This window comes from Aotus nancymaae, unplaced genomic scaffold (assembly GCF_030222135.1).
Source record: "Aotus nancymaae isolate 86718 unplaced genomic scaffold, 86718_ANA_hifiasm-v0.15.2.pri h1tg000041l, whole genome shotgun sequence".
NCBI lineage: Eukaryota > Metazoa > Chordata > Mammalia > Primates > Aotidae > Aotus > Aotus nancymaae.
Genome location: NW_026988455.1, coordinates 40,211,616 through 40,233,628, shown reverse-complemented (window position 1 = coordinate 40,233,628; position 22,013 = coordinate 40,211,616). Strand labels below are relative to the sequence as shown.

The window sequence follows — 22,013 nt, the reverse complement described above, 5'->3', positions numbered from 1 at the left end:
ACTCAGAAGGGATATCTCTATGCTATTTAGATTTTTTTTTTTTCCTATCAGTTTCCTCATTTTGGAGCCAAAGGATGTTTACATTGTTTATTAGTCTGGACTTAAAAGTTTGAAAGGATTGTTTTGCTCTAGAAATGAAGTGAGAATTCTTGTATCGGTAGGTACCTCGTGGTTTGTCATCTTTATGAACCCTGAGTTTTAGGTGATTTGTTTAATCTTTCTGGTGAAGGTTGTCTCCTGGGCAAGCAGCAATTTAGAAAGAATGAATTTGAACTAGGTTACTGGAGGTATCACAGTGATGGCTAGTTGCTCTCCAGTGCAGGAAAGTTTTCAGGTAAGATGGCTATAGTACATTTATCCATTTAATGAAGCAATTTGATGGGATATTCTAGCTTGTCTGGTTTTATAAGACCTGGCTAGAGAGGGTAAATTTTCTGAGAAATTATTCCAATAGGGTGGCAAGTGGATTTATCTTAAACAGTTGACAATTTAAAAACAATTTATTTGATGTGCAGATGAAGACAATTCTAATTGTTCTGTCTCATTTCCTGACACTGATATTTCCTTCCATCTATGTCAATAATTCTGAATAATTTGTGGTTCTCTAGGTTTTTATACACATCCATGTTTACATTATGGCAATTTTATTTTCATGTATATTCATCTTACTACAAAGATAATATGTGCTTATGCTAGAAAACCTAAAAATTATAGAAACATTTTTACATGAAAAGAAACACTGCCTGTAATCTCGGAAACCTGAAATAACAATGTTTTTGCATTTTATATTCTGGTTTGCCTTTTAAGCATAATTTTTCATAACTGAGATTGTATGGATGCAGGATGTTTCTCAGCTCCTTTGCTGGACTCACAGAGGGGCACCCTGTCCACTCGGCCTGCTGTGGTTAACCCCTTATGGGAGGAAGTACGTGAGCAAGCGAGTGCAGGATCTGGCCAGACATGCCCTGCACTGAGACAAGAGCAAGCTCCGTGTGGGGCCCATGGCCAGGCCAGGTGTGTCACCTTGAGGGGAATGCAGTGGTGCCCAAGTGAGGATGCCCATGACTCTGAAGCCCCAGAGGGGGTGTTACAGTGCTTCCTCAGCTCCACCATCCTCAGCCCAATGGATGGCAGTGTGTAAGCAGCTCAGCTGGCCCCTTGCCTCATTACGTGGGGCAGCTGCCCTCTGCCGGGGAGGGCAAAGGGCCAGTGTGACAGCTTTTCCTGAGTACCCACATTTGGTGGGCCTCGAGCTCTTGTCCAGCATCCAAGAAGAATGAGGTCATACAGATTATTGAAGGATGGTGAAGGTGGAGAATTTTATTGAGTAATGAAATTGGCTCTCAGCGGAGAAGGGAGTTGGAGAGGGGCCAGGAGGGGCAGGTCATCTTCCCCGAAGTCAGGTTGTCTCTTCCCCAAAGTCAGGCTGTCTCTCCCCTCTACCAGCTGAGTCTGTAGTCTTTACAGGCACAGGATGGAGAATGTGTGCTGATTGGTTTGTGAGTATGCAAAAAGGGTTGAAATGAAGATATCACTCAAAGTAGACACAACAGTATATTACATATACCTACCCTATCCTAATTGGCTTTCCCCTATATAGGGGATCAATCAAAGGAAAGTGCCCCAAACAGGAAGACAAGTTCTCAAACCGGTCGGAGGAGTTAACTTGTAGCTTAGCTTTCAGGCTTTAAACTGTCTTTGGCTTGGAGGTGGCGTTTCATCAGGTACCTGCCCCTATCTGCCTAGGCATTTGGCTTCCTCCTGTTCCTATCAGTATACTAGGTGCAGGTTTTTAGTTTTAAAAGTTAACATTACATTGTGACACTGCTATTATATTGCTCTTTTGCAATCATGCTTTATGCATCTATTTTTTTAATAGTTTTGCTGACTTCTAGAGATTGGGGACAGAGCATTTTCATCTCATGTGTCTAGGACACAGTAAAAGGCTGATCAATAGTTTGAATTAATGAATGAATAATGTCTGCATATTGTGCACTAAGCACTGGAGGAAACAAAGGGTTAAGTCCATGTATTAAGCATTAATTCTGGTCCTGTGGAGCTTATCACCCAGCTGGGAAGACAGGTCTCCTCATAAGCTGTTCTAATCTAGAGTGGCACTATGCCTACAGCAGGACTACGGGTAGGCACAGACAACTGGAAAATAATTCTGAGTATCTTGTGTAATAACACACTTTGGCTAACCTGGCAGGAGAAGGCATTGCCAAGGATTTGTAGATGCTTCCATAGTTTGTATGTAATTAAGATATCTGGACTCCTTTGTTTGGTAACAGGCCTGTCATGAAACAGGTATACAAGAATCCCCAGGGACTCAGCAGCTTTGCTTTGGGTCACAGTGGATGCTGAGAAGGCCTTTGTGGGTAGAGATAATTTCATAAAATTTGAATCCCCCCACTCTAACCACATTCATCTGCTATAACCTGAGGTACTGGAGAAGGGAGGATAGAGGGTCTTATCTTTTTTGGTACTTTTAATTTATCTGCTTATCCTGTATTCCATCTGGCTAAGTTGTGTTGGGGGGTATGAATAATTAGAACAGAATGGTGAAAAATAAAACCTATTGGAATAGGGTGTTATAATCTTATATTGCTTGTAAGCTTCATTCCCTCTTATGTATCATAAATCTTGAAAATTAGGGTGTAGAGCTTTAATTTGTGAAGCAAAACTTTTACCTCTGTAGTCCAATGACTACTGACAAAATACTTGGAGTCACTCTGTCTGTTTGAAGATAGTATTGGTTAGATCTGGAGGAAAAAAAAATAATCTGGGACTGACTTGTGTGTCTAACAACGACACACATGTTAGTTGAAAATGCTTAAAGATTAAAATACAAAAGCAAAACTAAACATCATATTAAATATTGCACCAACATTTATTCTGAGGATGCATACAATTTGGTGAAACCCAATCCAAATCTCTTCTGAAAATTCATCTTTTCATAGTAAAATAAATATGCATATACAGAAAAAATAATGGTATAATGAATACTATGAATATTATGGTACAATTCTAGCTATTCTATCGTAAGTCAAGACATCCTGTTCTCATCTTTCTAGTTTATAGATACTGGCTGATACTGGCCTTCATGGCTTTTAGCAGTGCAGCTAAGCTGGTATTCATTCGGGCCTGTCCAGGAGAAGAAACTGAGAGGGAAAGAACCCATTATTTGGTGTGGTTACCTACCTATTAACATATCTGCTGAAGGAGGTCTGGTGGAAAATGAGATGGAAGCCATTGCGTGTAAAGATATTGGATTATATGTGGATTTTATTCCACTGGGCTATTCCTTGCTCTCATTTCCAAGGTTAATTAAAAATTGAGTGCACTGTTTACTTAGCTCAAAGAGAGTGTTCTCCTGCAAGAACAGCTGACTGAGAGGCAGACTTATGAGCTATTTACAAAACATATTTCAAGAAAAATCTTAGACATACAGTTTTTAAAAAATCTCCTCCTAAATATGTGGTTAATTTCATAACTGCTTTCAGTATATGTTTATATTGGGATCATATTTCTCATATCTTACCCGTCTATTGACTACATGAGGTCAGTGTGTCAGCAGTTGTAACTAGACATCAGATTCCTAACCTGAAAGAGGACCTAAGCAGTTATGTGGAAAGAGTTACAGTTTTCTTCCTGTAACCATGGTTTTCCCATGTGTTCTTAATAAACTTCTCTCCCCTTTTTTAATTCCCCCAGTGGCAAAAATAGAATGTTTGAAGTCATTGGAGAGACCCTGGAGCATGATTTCCCAAGCTGGATGGCGAAGATCTTGAGACAGCTTTCGAACCCTGGGCTGGTCATTGCTGTCATTTTGGTGATGGTGTATGTGCTTTCCCTCCTTATAGAAGAGGCTTTGTGATGTTCTTCCTGGATGCTTTTACTTTTCAGCTTTTTAAGCGCTCTCACTCTCCCTAAGGGTTGTGCTGTAACTTACCCAAATTCAACACTGATTACATGGTGGTGAGAGGCTAAAATTCATGAGCCATATTCTGATCCTATTGGATGTAATTCACAGCCATCTGCATCTGTCTTTGCTTCCCCAGGATTATAAGATTTGTTCCCAAGTAACCAAAATAATTATCTGTAAACAGCTAAAGCAAGGGAAATATAAATGCTAAATGCTAAATGCTTAATCTAATCAGGACATTGAGCTTTCCCCCAACAACCCGGCCTCCACCTCTTGTTCCATAAAGCAGATGGCTGTGAATATACAGAAATAATGAGCCTCTTAGTTAATATTCCCCTTGGGGGCCCTAAAGTCTATATTTTAGGGTCAAGGGCTTAAAGGATCTTAAAAATTGCCCTGTCCTTGTTATTAGAGGGCTGTCAATAACTGTGTGTTCATGATAATAGACTCAAGGACCAGAGGGTCTCGGGAAGTTTCTGTAGTCTGTCCCTTGAAACTCAGAAGTGATTTCAAAAGGGGAAGTTGGCAGATGACTTTTGTTTTCATATAATGTTCATTGGCTTCTGATTCTTGGCCACCACAGATAAACTTAGATTCTATAGACTTGCTGTGGAATAGCCAAACGCAGTGTCTGGCTCTTCCTTTCAGTCCCCAAGTGCCTCCTACATAGAACATCTGGAAGTGCCGTGACTCTCAGTCATTGGGTAAATATTAAACAACACCAAGGACACTAGGAACAAAGTTGATGCAAAGGATTGGGTTCATTTAAATAAAGGTAAGGCGAGGAAATCTCAGGGAGAGAACTCACAGTGGTTTGCAGTAAATGAGCAGAGATTTTGACCCAGTTACTGTCATGATCACAAGCCACATAAAGTAGTGAGGGCAGGTTTATCTTCTTCAATTTTATTACCTAAGAAATTGACTTACAGAAAGAAAGTGATTTTCCCTAGGCGAGAGAGAGAGAGAGAGAGTAAAATGGTCATAGTGTGACCTAAAGCAGATCCTTTGACAGTAAATCCAGTGTTCACTTCTTTTTACCAGGATTCTTTCTGTGAGGGAGAGCTAATAACCTGAAGGGATAATTAAACAGTAAATCAGATTACCATTATATATTATATGACCTTGATAATGGGGTGCTGTTAAGAATCTGATAGTAAATCTCTGGCACAGATGCATTAGAAAATGACCACTGAATGCAGCATGTTTCACCAGATGGCCTTTGAAACGATTTTCTTTCTCTGTATTTCCATGATACAGTGGCTTCTGAGAGCATGTTAATCAGTATCCTGTGGCCTTTAAGAGTCAAGGCCCTGCAGTGCTATAAATGAGGTGTTGTTTAAAACACACACACACACACACACACACACACACACACAATCGCAATGTAAATGTCAGATTTTGTTACTATATTCTTAATTTATTAGGAGATAGCTTTGTTTTTAAGTAAAGGAATGGCATTGTTCAAATGCCTTAATCCAAAGATTTTGTAATTGATCCTAAGAGTGTTTAGAGAAGTTGGCTTCATTAATCATATTATTAATAACACATTGAAGTTAGGTCTCAATCAAGTGACTAATAAGCGGAATTTAAACTCAGATCTTCTTCACACTTATTTCCTACACTCACTTGCAGCACCAAACAGGGATCAGAATCAGTGGGAATTTCAGATGGGCTGAAAGTCATTTGTTAGAGATGGTATAGACCCAGCCTCAGCACACTTTTTCTAATTAAAGGACCAGATAGCAGACATTTTAGGCCAAGAGGCAAAATTGAGGATCTAATTAAGTAATTACTAATATAACCATCTAAAGACAGAAAAACGATTCTTAGTTCATGGACCATACAAAACAGTCTGGCAGTCCTTTTCAGCCTGCAGGACCTAGTTTGCTTTGATCTGGACAGCCTGGTGAAAAGCTGGCAGCATGCAAGTGTCAAATAGATGTCCTGAAAGGTTGATTGTAGCTCTGAGGTTCTGATTTAAAACTCAAATTTTAGTTTATCACTTATTTTATTTTTTCAAATTCTGAAATCTCATCTTCTACTTTATGGGCCCATACAATTGGTTTAGCTTTTTATTACCTTTATTTAGAGAATTGTACTAGTATTTTGAATTTCCCCCAGTGGATTATATTAAATTAACCTGGATGGTTTTTGGGTATCTAAGCAGACTTCAGGTTAGTTCGCTGTAGGCAGTTTCATTCCTTTGGAGACTAGGAAAAGATTTGTGAGGAATACTTATTTAATGTGCATTATAAGGCAGAAAAACATGGTGGATAAATAGAGAATTCCAGAACTTAAAATGACTTGTGAAATCTTTGAGTTCATCCTCCAAATCCAGGAACTTTTCTAAGAAAATCCTTATAATACACCACACACACACATTTATCGAGCACCTATTTCATGCCAGATATTGTCCTGCATGCTTTTATGTATGTAATTTTAGCTAAATTCCTATCACTCGCATAAGAGATAAACAAACTCAGCCAAACCATATCAATAATTATGTTGCTAGAACCAGATGGCTCATAAAGAGTATTGTCTTGCATTTTGGGGAGTAGAGGAAATGTGTTCAATATCCAGTTATTTGCAGCAAAGAGTAATGTAAGTTACCTTTTCTACTGCATTTTTTCTTTGTTTGTTTGTTCGTTTTGCGTTGTGAAGATAAGCATATTTATTTTTACAGAATTGTCTGGCTAGAATTTGCCCTTTCTAGAATGTAAATGTCATTTAAAATCCAAGAATATTCCTTTATACAACATTTTCTTTTTGAGGGAGAAGGAAATGCAAACAATACATTCTACAGAAAAAATTCGATGTTCGTTATCCATGCCTGTGAGGATTAGATTCTTAGCTGCAAAGGCCAAAGGACAAAGTTTAAGGCCGAAAGTCGTTTTTCTTTTTGTTCGACATATTCCCTAAACTGCAGTGGGTTTTCAGTTCTCTGGGATGCCATTGCTATCCATTTAAAATGCTACTTTCAATTATAATTTAAACTGATGTTAATACATTTCCAGAAAAAAGCTAATATTAGGCAGTGTGAAATGGCAGACGGAGCAGGCTGTGGATCAGGAGGCTTGGACCCCAACTTTCCAACTTCACCCCAGCTTCATCCCTCTGTCATCCTGAGTGTGTCTCTTTACCTCTGGACCTCAGCTTTTATCTTTAAGACAAGAGATTTACAGTACAAAATAGCTTAATGTTCATTCCCATGCTGATATTTCATAACTTAGTTAATGTAAATTTAAGATGTATTCTGGGGAACTGAAAAATACCCTAAATCATATACTTTTTTCTTTTAAATTTAGTTTGACCATCTATTATCTCAATGCTACTGCCAAGGGCCAGAAGGCAGCAAATCTGGATCTAAAAAAGAAGATGAAAATGGTAAGATACATTTTATTTCATAGAAACATTATCTTTATTAATGTAGGTAGTAGAAAACACTGGGAAATCTAATTTTTTTCTCTCATTTTTTATTGTGTAGCAAGCTTTGGAGAATAAAATGCGAAACAAGAAAATGGCAGCTGCACGAGCAGGTTGGAGATAGGTTTATGTTTGCACTTTTTCTTTTCCTTTCTTTTTTTTTTTTTTTGCTTTTTCTCCATTGGGTGGCAAGTGGCATTATTGCCATCAGCAAGTCTTACCCTCCACCATTTTAGCCCTTCTCAGGCATCACATCCAGGGGATTTGGTTGTTTTCTAATTGGAGGAAAAAAAAGAGAAATGAAAATGTTGGCATGTAAACTTGGCAGTAGTGATCTTTTAAAGTGACCTTGAAAATGCACAGAAAATGAAGAAGTCCCCCATATAGTCATACACAAACAGCAGATACAAATGCAGATGCTCTTCTGCCCATGTTGACTATTTTCATACATGGAAGGATATTCTGAGAAGATCCCAAGAGGATTCTCTGGAGTTTCCACCACTGATTGCCAGAAGCTTTTTCTAATTTATTAAACTTTCTTTTTTCTTTCTTTTTTTTAAACCTCTTTAAATTTAAAAATCTTAGAATAAAGCCAACTTCTAGGTGCCAAAATTAATACTATGCTTTGAGCTCCCCATGGAAAGGTGATACGTATGAACTTTAGTAAAAATCTTTTCCAACTTTTCCCTCACTCCTAACTTTAAAACTCTTTATATTAGTAGGACTGTTTCCCCACTGTAAGTAATAAAACACTCAAATTAGTTTAATTAAGAAAGAGTAATTTCTTTGACCACACAAATGCAGGGAAATGGTATGTATGGCTTCAGGCCACTTTTTTTTTTTTTTTTCGAGTTATGATCTGGCTCTGTGGCCCAGGCTAGAGGGCAGTGGTATGATCTCAGCTCACTGCAGCTTCAACTTCCCAGGCTGAAGTGATTCTTCCTTCTCAGCCTCCTGAGTAGTGGGTACCACAGGTGCACACCACCATGCCCAGCTAATTTTTAATCTTTTTGTACAGATGAGGTCTTGCTATGTTGCCCAGGATGCTCTTGAACTCCTGGGCTCAAGTGATCTTCTCCTTTTGGCCTCCCAGAGTGTTGGGATTACAGGCATGAACCACTGTGCCCAGACTTCAGGGTGGTTTTTATTCTTAGAAGAGGGTCAGGTCTGAGCCCACCTCTCTGGGAATCTCTGAAGCTAACCTCCTTTCACGCTGGCTGACCTTTATGGCAGCAGGAATGGATGCAGCAACTTCCAGTGCCGTGTCCTCAGACTGTAAAACTTCTTTCCTAGAAATTCCTCAATCTCTCCTTCTTTCAGATTGGCCCCAAATGGGTCATGTGTCCATTCCTGTGCCAGTCACTGTAACTTACCATACTTGTCTGAGTCAGGACCCACCCTTGGAGCTGGGATTGGTCAGTTTTCCTGACACATGAAATGCACTGGGGAGGGCACACCTACCTAAGAGAAGACGACAGAGATGCTGGGTGGCCCCAAACAACATGTTCAAGACTTGCTTTTGTTGCCTTCTTCGTGCTTAGCCTTTTTTCTTTTTCCTCTCTCTTTTCTGTCTAGCAGGCAGAAATGTGAGGCTGAATGCTGGGTGCTGAATTAAATGATTACGGTGATGTACAGTTATCAGACTTTTTAAATAAATTTTTTAATTTTTCAAATCAATGCTGCATGTGTGCATAATTTAGAGTTTTTTATTTAGAGTTTCATAATTCTATAAAGTTTATCATGAAAAACACCATCTTCTTCCGCCTCCTACATTAATTTTGCTCTCTTCCCCTCCCATACACTCAACTACCCCAAGACACTTTCAATTTTTAAATTGATTTTTATATATTTCTCTCCAAATTGCCTAATTTTGTTGTAATTTCTTGACTTTGAAGTGTTATCTATTAAAATTATTATCTCCCTTGTAGTTAATAATGGAGATAATAACTACAATAGAGATAATAAATTTTAATAGGTAATATTTAATAAGTTTTTAAGCTCTTGCCCAGTCTCTTTATGCATTCCACTATGTAGTTATATTATTATTTCGGTTAGGCCAATATACATTATTATGGACACACAATGTCTTCACAGCTGGGCTAAGTAGTAAACTATGATACTTGTGCATACTTTTAAATTTTCTCAGGATTCATAATTTCTCTTTTTAAACATTTTCTTTTTTTATATATATTTTTCAGTGATTCGTTTAATTTCCAAATCTCTGTTACTGATTGAATTATGCTCTCAATATATTCAGACATACTGGGTTATCTATCCATTTCATTTCCTTGGAGAAGTCTTTCCCAGAATCTTCTGAACTTCTCCAATTTCAACTGGCGTATGGGCTACAACTCTCATCCTTCCATTTTTCTTCACTGTCATTCAGCAGGATCTCTATCACTCTATCCTGTTTTGGATATCGTGTTTTCCATTTTCTCCAACTTCCCCTGTTTTGGTTTGCTCACATTTTGTGGGTAAGAAAGGGTGTGTGAGAGGCAAATTTTCTGAGACCACATCTGAAATTGTCCTTCTCTTACTCTCCCTTTTGACAGATAGTTTGAGTGTCAAAAATACTCATCTAATTATATTAGAAATAAAATCCCTTCAGAATAATATTTTTTCAGAGGTTTCCCATTGCCTTCTGTATTCCACTATTGCTCTTGAGAAGTTTAAAGCCATTGTGATTCTAGTCTTTTTTGAGCAACTTGTGTTTTTGATTATCTGTTTGGTTTTCCAATCTGGAAAGCTATAGGGTCTCTTTATCGGTGTGTTCTGAATTTCATGATGATGTGTCTTGCATGGATCTATTTTTATTCCTTGTGTACTCATCAGTGGGTTCTTCTGCTATTTGGTTGCAGGGAATTTTTACGAATTCTTTCCATTCATTTTCTGTTGTTTTTTTCTTTGCATGTAGAGTTCCTATTATTTATTTTTCATCCTTACATTCCCCTTGTCATATTTCCTTATCTTTAAATTTTAACATTTCTCTTTGCCTCTTCACTTTTGCTATCATAATTTTAGTTCCTGCAAGCTGTTTTTTTCTTTAATTCTTCTTTTTTAAACAGCATGCTCTCCTTGTTCAATGGCTGCAATGGGTTGTTTTGTCTTTATGAAAATATTAATAACTCTTTTTGACGTTTTCTTGCCTTTGATAGTCTGTTTTCTCTAAGCCGTTTTGTCCTTTCTTTTCCCCCTGCTTGGTGATCCCCTGCTTTGTGACTCTCAGCTCATATTTCAGGGTAGGATGCAAAGGTGGGTTTGGAAGCTCTAGGCAAGTGGGCGGGGCTTGTGGGCAGATCCTCACTGGAGGACTCTGCCTGGGCTGCTGCTGACCCCCTTGTCAGTATTTTTAGGCTTTTCCTTTTAGGCTGATCAGATTCCTCAGAAAAATTACTTCTGAAATCCTGCCCAGAGAGTACAGGTTTGCCCACGAAACCTGTAGCACCTGCGTGGGAAAAACGACACGGCGGGACTCAGCGTTCAGCCTACAAACGCTCACTTAGCCCCTGTTTTTACTGCGGCACTCCTTGTAGTCTTCTGGCCCAGACGCATCTCTGTTTTACTCTTTTTAGAAAAAGAAATTACTCTGGGCTTCTGCCAGATTGAAGGCTGGGGTTGGGGGAGGAGCAATTATTCATTTGTACCAAGTGAAGCCGATCTCAGATCTCAGACTTTTAACTGCTGCTGCTTTTGTTATTATTGTTGTTTGAGACGTAGTCTCGCTCTGCCGCCCAGGCTGGAGTGCAATGGCGCGATCTCAGCTCACTGCAGCCTCCGCCTCCCAGGTTCAAGCAATTCTCCCACCTCAGCCTCACTAGTAGCTGGGATTACAGGCATGCGCCACGACGCCTGGCTAATTATTTTGAATTTTTAGTAGAGACGGGGTTTCACCGTATTGGCCAGGGTGGTCTCAAACTCTTGACCTTGTGATCTGCCCTCCCCGGCCTCCCAAAGTGCTGGGATTACAGGCGTGAGCCACCGCTCCCGGCTGCTGCTTCGTTTTTTAATAACCCCACCCCTTTGCCCCACCAAGCTTGACTGCTTCTTAAATGAACAGCTAAAACATCCTCTTTGTATTGGTTCCTGACTTCCAGAGGTACCCGTTGCTGCGCATCACTGAGAATTTTGGAGATTTTGTGTGTAGATTATGTTGCTTACTGTCTTTTTCCTCCCCTGGCTTAGCTTTTCAGTTTCTTAGAATTGATAAGTCATGCATCATTAATCTGTCTGCTTTCCAGTTTGTAAAATTTTATCATCGTCTCTTTTCCTATTCTCCCCTTCCTTGTAGGTTTATGCAACCTCCTCCATCCTCCTCCCCAACACCCCCAAAATTTCTTGACTGTCATGTTTGTGAAAGGGTGAAAGTTCAATTCAATGTATCTACCTCTGCGGTTTAGGGAAACCTTTGTATTTCCTACACCCGGAGAGCAATGGGTTTATCTCCATCTTCACTCTGTTCATCCCACAGTGCTTACCTGGGGTATTGTTTTTAAATGGAGTCTGTGTTGGAGTCTACCTTAGTGGGAATTGATTAGAATTGTCTAGTCTTTGCAGAAGATGAAGTGGTTGAAGCACACACATCACACACACCAGCAGTGCTTTTGAATAATTTATCAAATTAGTGGTTAAGAATGGAAAATTCTGACTTATAAAATCTAAATTCTAATTAAGGCTTATTGTTATCTTTCTTGTTTTAAATGATAGTATAATGCTATAGCCTGCTATTCATCTGATATATTTCTATAATGTGTATGGCCACCCAGTAAATACCTACTGAATATCTACTGAACAATGAGGAACTCTTTTATTGAAAAAATATGAAAGAAATACATTTATCTATTCATCACATAAGAAATAATATATAAATGTTACCAAAAAAGTAGTACTTTCATTCTCCCTTATTTAGAATTTGTGAAGACTTTGCAAACTAAAAACATAGAAATATTTTGAACATAAAAATGCTAAATATTATGGGACAATACAGATTTCTGATTTCTGGCCACCTCATTCAGAACCATTAAGCACACTGAAAGCTACATTTTTATTTGCCTCTTCTTCATCCTCTTCATCTTCCTCTCTCTCTCTCTCTCTCACTATTTTTGTTTGTTTGTTTGTTTCTTTTTTTTTAACAGCTGCAGCTGCTGGTGGCCAGTCATAAGTATCCTGAGAGCCCGGAAAAGGTTCACTTTGCCTTGCCGTTTCAAATCTGTGAAGGCCCAGAGGACAAGCACTGTGGAGCGTCTGTTTTCCTGTTCTACCCCTGATGGCTTTTCAAGGTCATGCTGGGCAATCAAGGCATCATCAATCCTACCTGAGCAAAAAGAATCTTCACCTTATTCCAAATTCAGAAACTATTTTTGTGCATCAGCTCTCTCCCCTACTCCATTTCGTTACTTTTTTTTTTTTAACCAATTGAGTTTAGAAGTGGGTGTGATCCAGCAATGCAATTTACTGGTTTAGTTGGTGGATTAATTAAAAATAAATTGCTTATATGAACTTTCATTTTATACATTTCTTTTGCCTTAGTTTTCTTAAACTGAGAGCAGAAATATTTCATCCTTTTTCCTCTAAGTTCAGAAATATCTGCAAAAAGTACTCGCTGTAATCATTCATTAACTCACTTTTTGAAACCAATACCTTATTTTCTCTTTTTTTTTTCTACTCGCTTCCCCACCCATGCCCCCCACAAATATATACCTAACACCTTTGTATTTGGTGCTGGGTTCAGTATGAAGAGAAATAGGCTTTTTGTAAATAAAAATCCTATGTGAATTGGGGCCTGGATAGCACTGAGTCGAAGACCTCTTACCTTGAGATGGTACGTGAGTCTTATACAGCCTAGCTTTTTATGAGTTAAAGTTAAAAAACCAAAAGGAAAGACGTCATAAATGACTGCTGTTCTGTCAGTCTGCTCATGCTCATTTGTTTTCCAGTGATTATGTTATTAGCGGTGAATCCATACAGGTTTGCATCAAACTTGATACGATTCTTGCCTCCTTGGTGGGAAGAAATCAGCTGCGGGGCAGAAGCAGATTTAAGGCAGAGGGAAAGACTGAGGCAAGTTTTAGAGCAGGAACGGTTTATTAAAAAGTTTTGGGGCAGGAACAAAAGGAAATAAAGTACACTTGGAAGAAAGCCAAGTGGGCAACTTGAGAGTTCTAAGTGCCCTGTTCAGCCTTTGACCTGGGGTTTTATAAATTGGCATGGTTCTGGGGTTTGCATTTCTCCTCCCTTGATATTTTGGGGAGATGGGCTGTCTGTGTGCACAGTGGCCTGCCAGCACTTGGGAGGAGCTATGTGCACCAGGTGTTACTGAAGTTGTGTGCATGTTCACTTGTGGCGTTTTCCCTTACCATTCCAGCATTCTTAGAATAAGGTCATATACCAGTTAAACTCTGCCATTTTGCTGAGTGCACATGCTTGAGCCCAGTTGTCCAACTCCTGAGATCTCCAGCTCAGGTGTTTCTATCTATTGGGAGCCTGCCTTTCCCTGGCACTGGCTACCACCAATTATTATTTTAAAGAGAGAGTTTAACAACCACCTGACCATCAACTAATGGTCACCTGACATTCCTGTGGGCTGAGGGGGCTCTCTCTTGCCCTGCTTATGTTTGCCTAACTACTTACTCTTACTTACAGTCATATCCTGTAAACTTAGATTCTAATATTCTATAATTTTTTTCTTTGCTTTTTTGTTAAGGTTGGGTAAACACACTTCTGTTGGGGGCTTTGATTTATAGATATGTTTAGGCATCATTATAGATTTACACTTTGAATTGAATTTAAATAGTAACACTCAATGCCCTCACTAGCCTTGTTGTATGACTTCAATTGCATCTCCTAACTCAATGTGCCTTTCCAAAGCTAAGACAATTTGCCTGCCATTCCCTGCAGTTGACTTGCTATTTTTTATGATCCTGTCTCAGATTTTCTCCTTCTTTTCAATCATCAATACATGAGGATTGAAAAGAAGGAGAAACTCTCTTGATTTACTGATGATTGAAAAGAAGGAGAAACTCTATTGGCCATAGAATAATTGCACTGTTTCCCTGACAATTCTAAACTTTATTCCTCTGGTTATCTTTTTGAGATTAACTTTCACCCTTAATAGTATCACTCCTTTTTTAGGATTCTTTGGGCTCTTGTGTCTTTAATTCAGAGTCTATTATTTATATAGATTTTCATGTGATTTGTAATGGTTCCTTATTATTTTTTGAATGCATGGCTTATCTTTCTTGTCCCGGTTGTAAATTCTCTGTGAGCAGGGGTTATATCTTCTAACTCTTTTGTATGCCTAGTATAGTGCTGTGCACAAGTAGGCACTGGATAAATGCTTGTTAATTAAATTGAATCAATTTAACTTACAGCAATTGCATTATGAGACAAAAACTTCTGTTATGTTATTTGCATGAAAAAATGTTACAATAGTGTAAGAAATGAATTATTTGTTGATAGGCTGAGTTTATTTAATTAGATTATAATGCAAATAAAGAAATAAAGCTAGTGTTTATTTCTACTTGGATCATGTTTGCACTGTGTAGTAGTAAGATTAGCAAATTGATTTATTGTTTTGTCATATTTACAATGTGGATTGCACTTCCTTTTCTGGATCTACTTCATAAGAATGATGAGAGATGAAAAACTGTTTCCCAAAGACATTCATCTCCTAAAGGCAGTGTACTTTTTTTTTTTTTGAGACGCAGTCTTACTGTGTTGCCCAGGCTGGAGTGCAATGGCACCATCTCGGCTTACTGCAACTCTGCCTCCTGGATTCAAGCAATTCTCCCTGCCTCAGCCTCCCAAGTAGCTGGGATTACAGGTGCCTGCCACCACGCCCGGTTAATTTTTGTATTTTTTAGTAGTGACAGAGTTTCGCCATGTTGGCCTGGCTGGTCTTGAACTCCTGACCTCAGATGATCCACCTGCCTCGGCCTCCCAAAGTGCTGGTGCTGGAATTACAGGAGTGAGCCACCACGTCCAGCAGGTAGCGTACTTTTGAATGAATGAATGTTCATGTTATAATCATTCAGACATAATATGCCAAGTTTCAGTATTTCTATAAATTAAAAAATATGTTGGAGTTTCCTAGCACCTAAACACTCACCTGATTTAAGTTAAGCAGTTTTAGAAATTTTAACCCTTTCAGTCTCCAGAGAATTGTTGAAAATGTTTTCATATTACTATATAGACAAGAATCTGAAGCAGTGAAGACCACTTCCAAAACTGTTTTATGGCTATTCAGAAAATACCCTTCCATTAGGATGATCTGATTGCTATTATTTCTGTATCTTCATTTCCATATTTAATCAAAGCTATTGGAGAAATTTCTAAGGCAAAGAAGCAAACAAAAATCTGTACTTCTTACTCTTTCTGAGAAAAATAAAAAAGCTCTGAGAAATATATGCAAAAACTAGATTTATCTAAAGAGCTTTGCTATTCATTTGAAAAACTAAGAAACTGCATTTCAACATATTCTTTGAATTATTTAGGCTTCTCAGAGAAACACATAGTTAAGCTTTATCAAGGGGTTTATATTAACAAAACGTTGACCTGAGCTATGTTTTCTTATCCTGATGGAGCTCTACAAGTATTAGAGCCAGAAAGATAACCAAAAGAATAAGTAAGCAGGGTTTCAAAAACAAGAGGCTCAAGAATGAGATTGGCATGTGTTCTCAGCTCTCAACGCACATATGCACTTGCATTCTTGGAGGAAACTTTGAGACCTAAACTTGATGTTAAAAAAAAAAAAACCCACAGAATTGTAGTCATAGCCTTTATTCCCACTCCTATAAGAAGGAAATGCCATTATATGATGGCATCAGGACTTCTCAAGCCTTGTCATGAGATATCTTTTTCTCAAAGTTCTTTTGTAATAGATCATGTTGGCTATTTGGCCTCAAATGGACCAACTGCCCTTTTCCAGGACTGATTTTGATGACTCAGTAGTTACAAATAATGAAAAAAATGTGTACATAAAATACTTGTCCTCTTCTGACCAGTTAGATATTGTATCATACACGTTTTCTTCATATATGCTGCAAAGACGTTTCCATACAAAATGGGGATGGTTATTTAAAAACTTATAAAATCGCACATATTAATGATGGCACATTTGGAAAATGTTAATAAAATAAAAATGTAAAATAACTCCCACAATTCCACCATGCAAAATAACTTGTTAACATTGTTTTTCAAATTTGCAATTGTATATGCATAGACACAATAAAATAGCATGGATAGATATATAAATATAGATATATATATCTATAGATACATAAAACTAGATATATCTAGTTTTATCCCACTTTTTAATTAAACATTTTCCTATGTCACAAAAAGTACTTCAGAATATCTTAATAGTAATAAAATACTCCTCTACATTAATATAGTATAATTAGTTTAACTGTTCTACTTTGTACACTTAGATAATTTAAAGATTAAATTACAAAGATTAACTTTACATTAAAGTAGAAAGATTAACTTTAAATTTTAGTCCTTTTAGAACAAATTTTTGTGTAAACACATAATTGTCAATACAGACATTTAAATCAATATATACACATTTCAAGGCAGTTGTGGTCAATATATGGATCAATTATCTTACTACTTAATAGGTTTTCTATTTCATAGCAATGAGCCTTAGAAGTCACTAAATTTTTCTCTTGATACTGTTTTATTTGTGGTTACATAAAATCTCTATAGGAATTATCAGTTTTTCTTTTAAAGAAGTTTTAAGGTTAAGGAAAATTTTTAAAATCATTATTTGGAAGCCAAATCTCACATGCTGCATAAAATCGAATATCATCTACATCTGATAACCAATCCAAAGTGCCACCTAGGAAATTAACTTTTTTCTGTTTGATTAACAAATCTTTGTTATTAGTTATATTTATGTTTTGATTTAATTATTAAAAATAACCCAGAATTATTCTTTTACTCAATGAAAACAGATAGAGTTCCTGATATTTTATTATGATTTGAATTTTTGTATTGTCACTTTCATGAAGGTCATGTTTCTCAGGTTACGATCATGGTTCAAAAGTAACTTGCAGCTCTCACTCAGACAAACAGAATAGCATGTGGAGATTCACATTGTCAACTTTTGCTCCAGGCAATACTGCAGGAAGATACCAGAAAAGCCAAGGGAATCCACAGACTCTTTGGAGGAAGCAGCTTGTCTCTGCAGGCTTTGTGAGACAGCCGAAAAACTGTGAGTGTGCAAAGTGTGAGGGGTAACATCAGCCCCAAACACACATGCTCACTGGAGAACCTGAAGGTCCAGATCACAGAAGGATTAGTCCTTACTGGGAAATGAGATAAATTTAGAGAATCAAGCAAAATAACGGGGTTAGAGGAAGCAGCGGGAAGAGCCCTGTGGCGATCTTGGTCTCGAGGGAAGCCATTTCTGACTTTGTCTTGTGGGGGTCCTTGGGGAGGACTGCCAGTAAAACTGAGGAAAGACCAAGTGGGGAAGGAAATTTCCAGCTGCACTTTGTAACAATTTTGACTAAATACAAAGTTTCTCAGACATAATCTGGGGAAGGGGGTGAACTGGGGTGCAGATACCAGTACAGAAGTTGCAGCATCCAGGGAGGTGTGAAACCTGAAAACCCTGCTTGCTTTCTCAGCAGGGAGGCTTGTGTCCTAGGGCCAGTTCTCAGCCGTGCTCACCAGCTACCTCTAAGTAAGCTCAGTGCTGTTGGTGGGGCACAGTGGTAGAGAGAGACTCACCTTTCAGACTGCATGAAATCTGGGTGAGACCTGTCGCTGCTGGCTTTCCCCTACTTTCCTGGTGACCTGTATGATGCAGCAGAGGCAGCTATAATCCCCCTGAAAACATAACTTCATTGGCCTGGGAGCCACACCTCTGTCCCCCACAGCAGCCACAGCAAGTCTCACCCAAGGAGAGTCTGAGCTCAAACGTACCTAATCCTGCCCCCACCTGATGGGCTTTCTCTACCTGTGCTGGTAGCCAAAGACAAAGGATATCTTCTCTTGGGAGCTCTATGGTCCTGCCCACCACCCGAGAAACCCAAATACTTTTCCAGGCCACCTTAGGGCAAACTTGTATCTTCCCATACTACTGCAGCTGGTGCTCTCTTGAAAGTGCCACCTCCTGGCCAGAAGCCAACTAACACAAAACCAGCATGCTAAAGAAAACCACAACTGAGGATCCTCACAGAGGATGCTTCACTCCCCTGCTACCTCACCAGAGCAGGTGCTGATATCCATGGCTGAGAGACCCGAAAACGAATCACATCACAGGACTCTTTGCATACACCCCCCAATTCCAGCCTGGAGACCCAGAAGAGAAATAATCACTACAGGTTGGCTCTCAGGAAGCTCCATCCCTAGGGGAACTAGGAGAACACCACATCAAGGGAGCACCTGTGGGACAAAAGAATTGGATCAGCAGCCCTCGAGCCCCAGCTCTTCCCTCTGACAGAATCTCCTCAAATAAAGAACTAGAAAAACAATTCTGATGATATTGAAGAAGCAGACCCAGGCATCAGAGATCAACTTCCCCTTTGACTATCACACTGCATTTCAATAGAAGAAAAGGCTGACTGACTGGAGCCTCCTGTTTCACTTTCATGTAGGTGGCAGGCTTGGTCTTAGGGAAACTCTCTGGAAGGCACTATTTTTTTCTTAAAACAGGATCAAACCAGAAATCTTTTCACATGTGAGTCCTAAAACTGTAAACCAGAACCCTTTCATATGTGATTCCTGAAGCTGTAAACTGAGACCCTTTTCATATGTTATTTCTAAAGCTATAAACCTAACGTTCTTCCACGTGTAATATCTAAAGTATAAGCCTGTATAAAGGTGGAACCTTCCTTTGTTAGACGAGCTGAGCTTTGGACAAATTATTGCTCAGGCTCCTGGGCCAAATAAACTTCCTTCTACATTCAGTGTTTGAGCAATCCATTTCCTGTGGACACTCCTGCTACATTTTTGGTGCCTGGGCCGGGAAAAGAGTCTTGGATAGCAGATGGCAGGAAAAAGTCTCTCAGGAGGTTTGCCTGGCCCTGTGGAGCATCCCTGTGTGTGTGTGTGGGGTGGGGGGGCTCCTGCTCGCTGGGGCAACGCATCCTAAAAGTGCTCCCTGGCAGGTGTTTGCCCCGTGGAAAGGCCTCACCAGAGCCAAGCAGGGAGGCCCCAGAGTGTGGATCCACCCAGTGTCTGAACACCAAGAAGGAATGAGTATTTGGAACGTCCAGACCACTGAATATTGTAAGATCGAACCCAGGAAAACAGTCCACCCCATTTTGGGTGGAGGCATGGCCTGATCACCCACGGGTGCCAGATTCGGCACTTTTGAATGTGGTTCTCTCTCTGTGTGTGTAACTAACCTTGGAAGCTTTTTGCTTATGGTTTTGAATTGGAAGGAGAGCAATTTGTGTGTGTGTGTGTGTGTGTGTGTGTGTGTGTGTGTGTGTGTAGATGTGTTCGAATGGACCCATCAGTCGTGAAACGTATCGGGCCCAATAGGAGGGGCCTCATGTGTCGAGCAATTTGTAAGAATTAGAGACAGCCACATACGTCTGAGTGAAGAGGCCTCTGGGTGTTGTGAAAGGATTGAAGTGAATGTAAATTGGAGAGTGCTCCATGCTGCATCTTGCTGGGTGGGAACTGCTGTGAGTGAACTAACTCTCTCCTAACTGTGGGAATTGTTTCTTTGAAGTGTTAATATGAGTCACTCCCATAGCAAGCCCACGCCTTTAGAGACCACTGTGCTGAAAAATTTCAAGAAGGGATTTAGTGGGAATTATAAAGTAACTATGACACCAGAGAAATTAAGGGCTTTATGTAGGGAAGATTGGCCAGCATTTAGGGTAGGTTGGCCCCAAGAGGGGACTCTAGACAGGCATCTTGTCTCCAAAGTAAGGCATGAGGTTATATATGGTGAGATAGAGCACCTCGATCAATTTCCACACATAGACCCGTGGTTGCAGTTAGTTTTGAATCCTCCTCTGAAGTGGCTAAGAGAGCAGGCAGCGACTGTTTTAGTGTCCAAGGGACAGACTGCTAGAAACTACCATCCCCGTCACCGCCGAGAGATGTGGACTTCTAAGGTCTGGGCAGATTCAGTGGCAGGAACAGCGACCCCCAAGATTCTGGCAGATCTGGAGGCAGAAGAGTTTTTGCCCCCTCCTCCTCAAGGACTCTCTGCCCCTGAGCCAGAAGCCTCGGCATCCCCGCCAGAGCTGCACACCCCTAAACCCCCCAGAGTAGACAAAAGAGAGTGTGGAAAAATTCCACCCATTGCAGCCCACTTCCTGGAGGGAACTCCCCTTCTGGCAGCCCATCTGCGACCCAAGGCCAGGGTGCAGATGCCTTTGAGAGAACACAGGTACACAGGAGTGGATGAGGACAGCCACATGGTAGAAAAGCATGTTTTCACGTACCTGCCGTTCACCTCGGCTGATCTTATCAACTGGAAAAATAACAACTTGTCTTATACCGAGAAGTCACAAGCTCTCATTGACCTACTGCAAACTATTATTCAAACTCATAACCTCATTTGGGTTGATTGCCATCAGCTGATTATGCATCTTTTTAACACTGATGAAAGGCAGAGAGTACTCCAAGCCTCTTCTAAATGGCTGGAGGAGCATATTCCTGCAGATTACCAAAACCCCCAAGAGTATGTCAGGGTCCAGGTACCAGGAACTGACCGCCAGTGGGATCCGAACACCCCGGTGGGCATGCAGAGGCTAATCTGGTACAGAGAAGCCTTGCTAGAAGGACTTTAAAAAGGGGCACAGAAAGTTACAAACATTAATAAAGTCTCTGAGGTTCTTCAAGGAAAAGAGCAAAGCCCTACCCAATTCTATGAAAGACCGTGTGAGGCTTACCGCATGCACACTCCTTTTGATCCTGAGAGTCCTGAAAACCAGTGTATGATAAATACGGCATTAGTCAGTCAGTGTGCAGAAGACATTAGATGAAAATTGCAGAAACAGGCAGGATTTGCATGCATGAATACCTCACAGTTATTGGAAATAGCTAACCAGGTGTTTGTAAACCGAGAGGCGGTAAGCCAGAGGGAAAATCGTAGGGAAAAGGAGCGTCAGGCTCAACGGAAGACCGACTTGATAGCGCTGCTATGATGGGAATGCTCCCAGGAGTGTGGGAAAAGGGGGGTTCCTGGAAAGCCCCACAGTCTGCACGCCCACACCTGCAATGCGGTCAGTGTGCATTTTGTTGAAAAATAGGACATTGGAAAAGAAAATGTCCACAGTTAACTGGAGAACGGGGTGATCCTAAGCAGGAGGATCCAGATGAAAGTGAAGGGGCTCTGTTCAATCTAATGGAAGGGCCACTGGACTAAAAGAAAGGGGGGGGTCCAGACTCATTTGGCCCCAAAGAGCCCATGGTCCAGGCGACAGCCCTGTAACCTCCCATTGAAAAAAGCAAAACCAATGTTGTTAAAGTTATTAAGGTGTTAAGAGAACAGACTTTTCTTATACTTAATGGACCTCCCCTGCCCCCCCCTTCTCCAGCAAAACCTATTGTGCACATCAAGTGCCACTATCCCATTCAACCAAAAAAAGACTCCTTGCAGCCAAAACTGCCTCAGTCGGGGGTCATCCAGGCTCTCATAGTCCCTCGGGAAGGAGGGTGGAGACTTCCTAGCCGGAAACAGAAGACTGATATTAAC

General features: G+C 40.0%; 1 protein-coding gene across 1 annotated transcript in view; it reads left to right on the top strand.

The window, feature by feature from the left end:
• TMC1 (transmembrane channel like 1) overlaps positions 1–12,605 on the top strand; it is a 479,796-nt gene extending 467,191 nt beyond the window's left edge. The window contains exons 19-22 of the mRNA XM_064361646.1: positions 3,715–3,840; positions 7,231–7,309; positions 7,410–7,461; positions 12,481–12,605. Of these exons, the coding sequence (XP_064217716.1) occupies positions 3,715–3,840; positions 7,231–7,309; positions 7,410–7,461; positions 12,481–12,506 (283 nt within the window). The 3' untranslated portion in view covers positions 12,507–12,605. The remainder of the gene's footprint in view (positions 1–3,714; positions 3,841–7,230; positions 7,310–7,409; positions 7,462–12,480) is intronic.
• Positions 12,606–22,013: the final 9,408 nt, after the last annotated feature.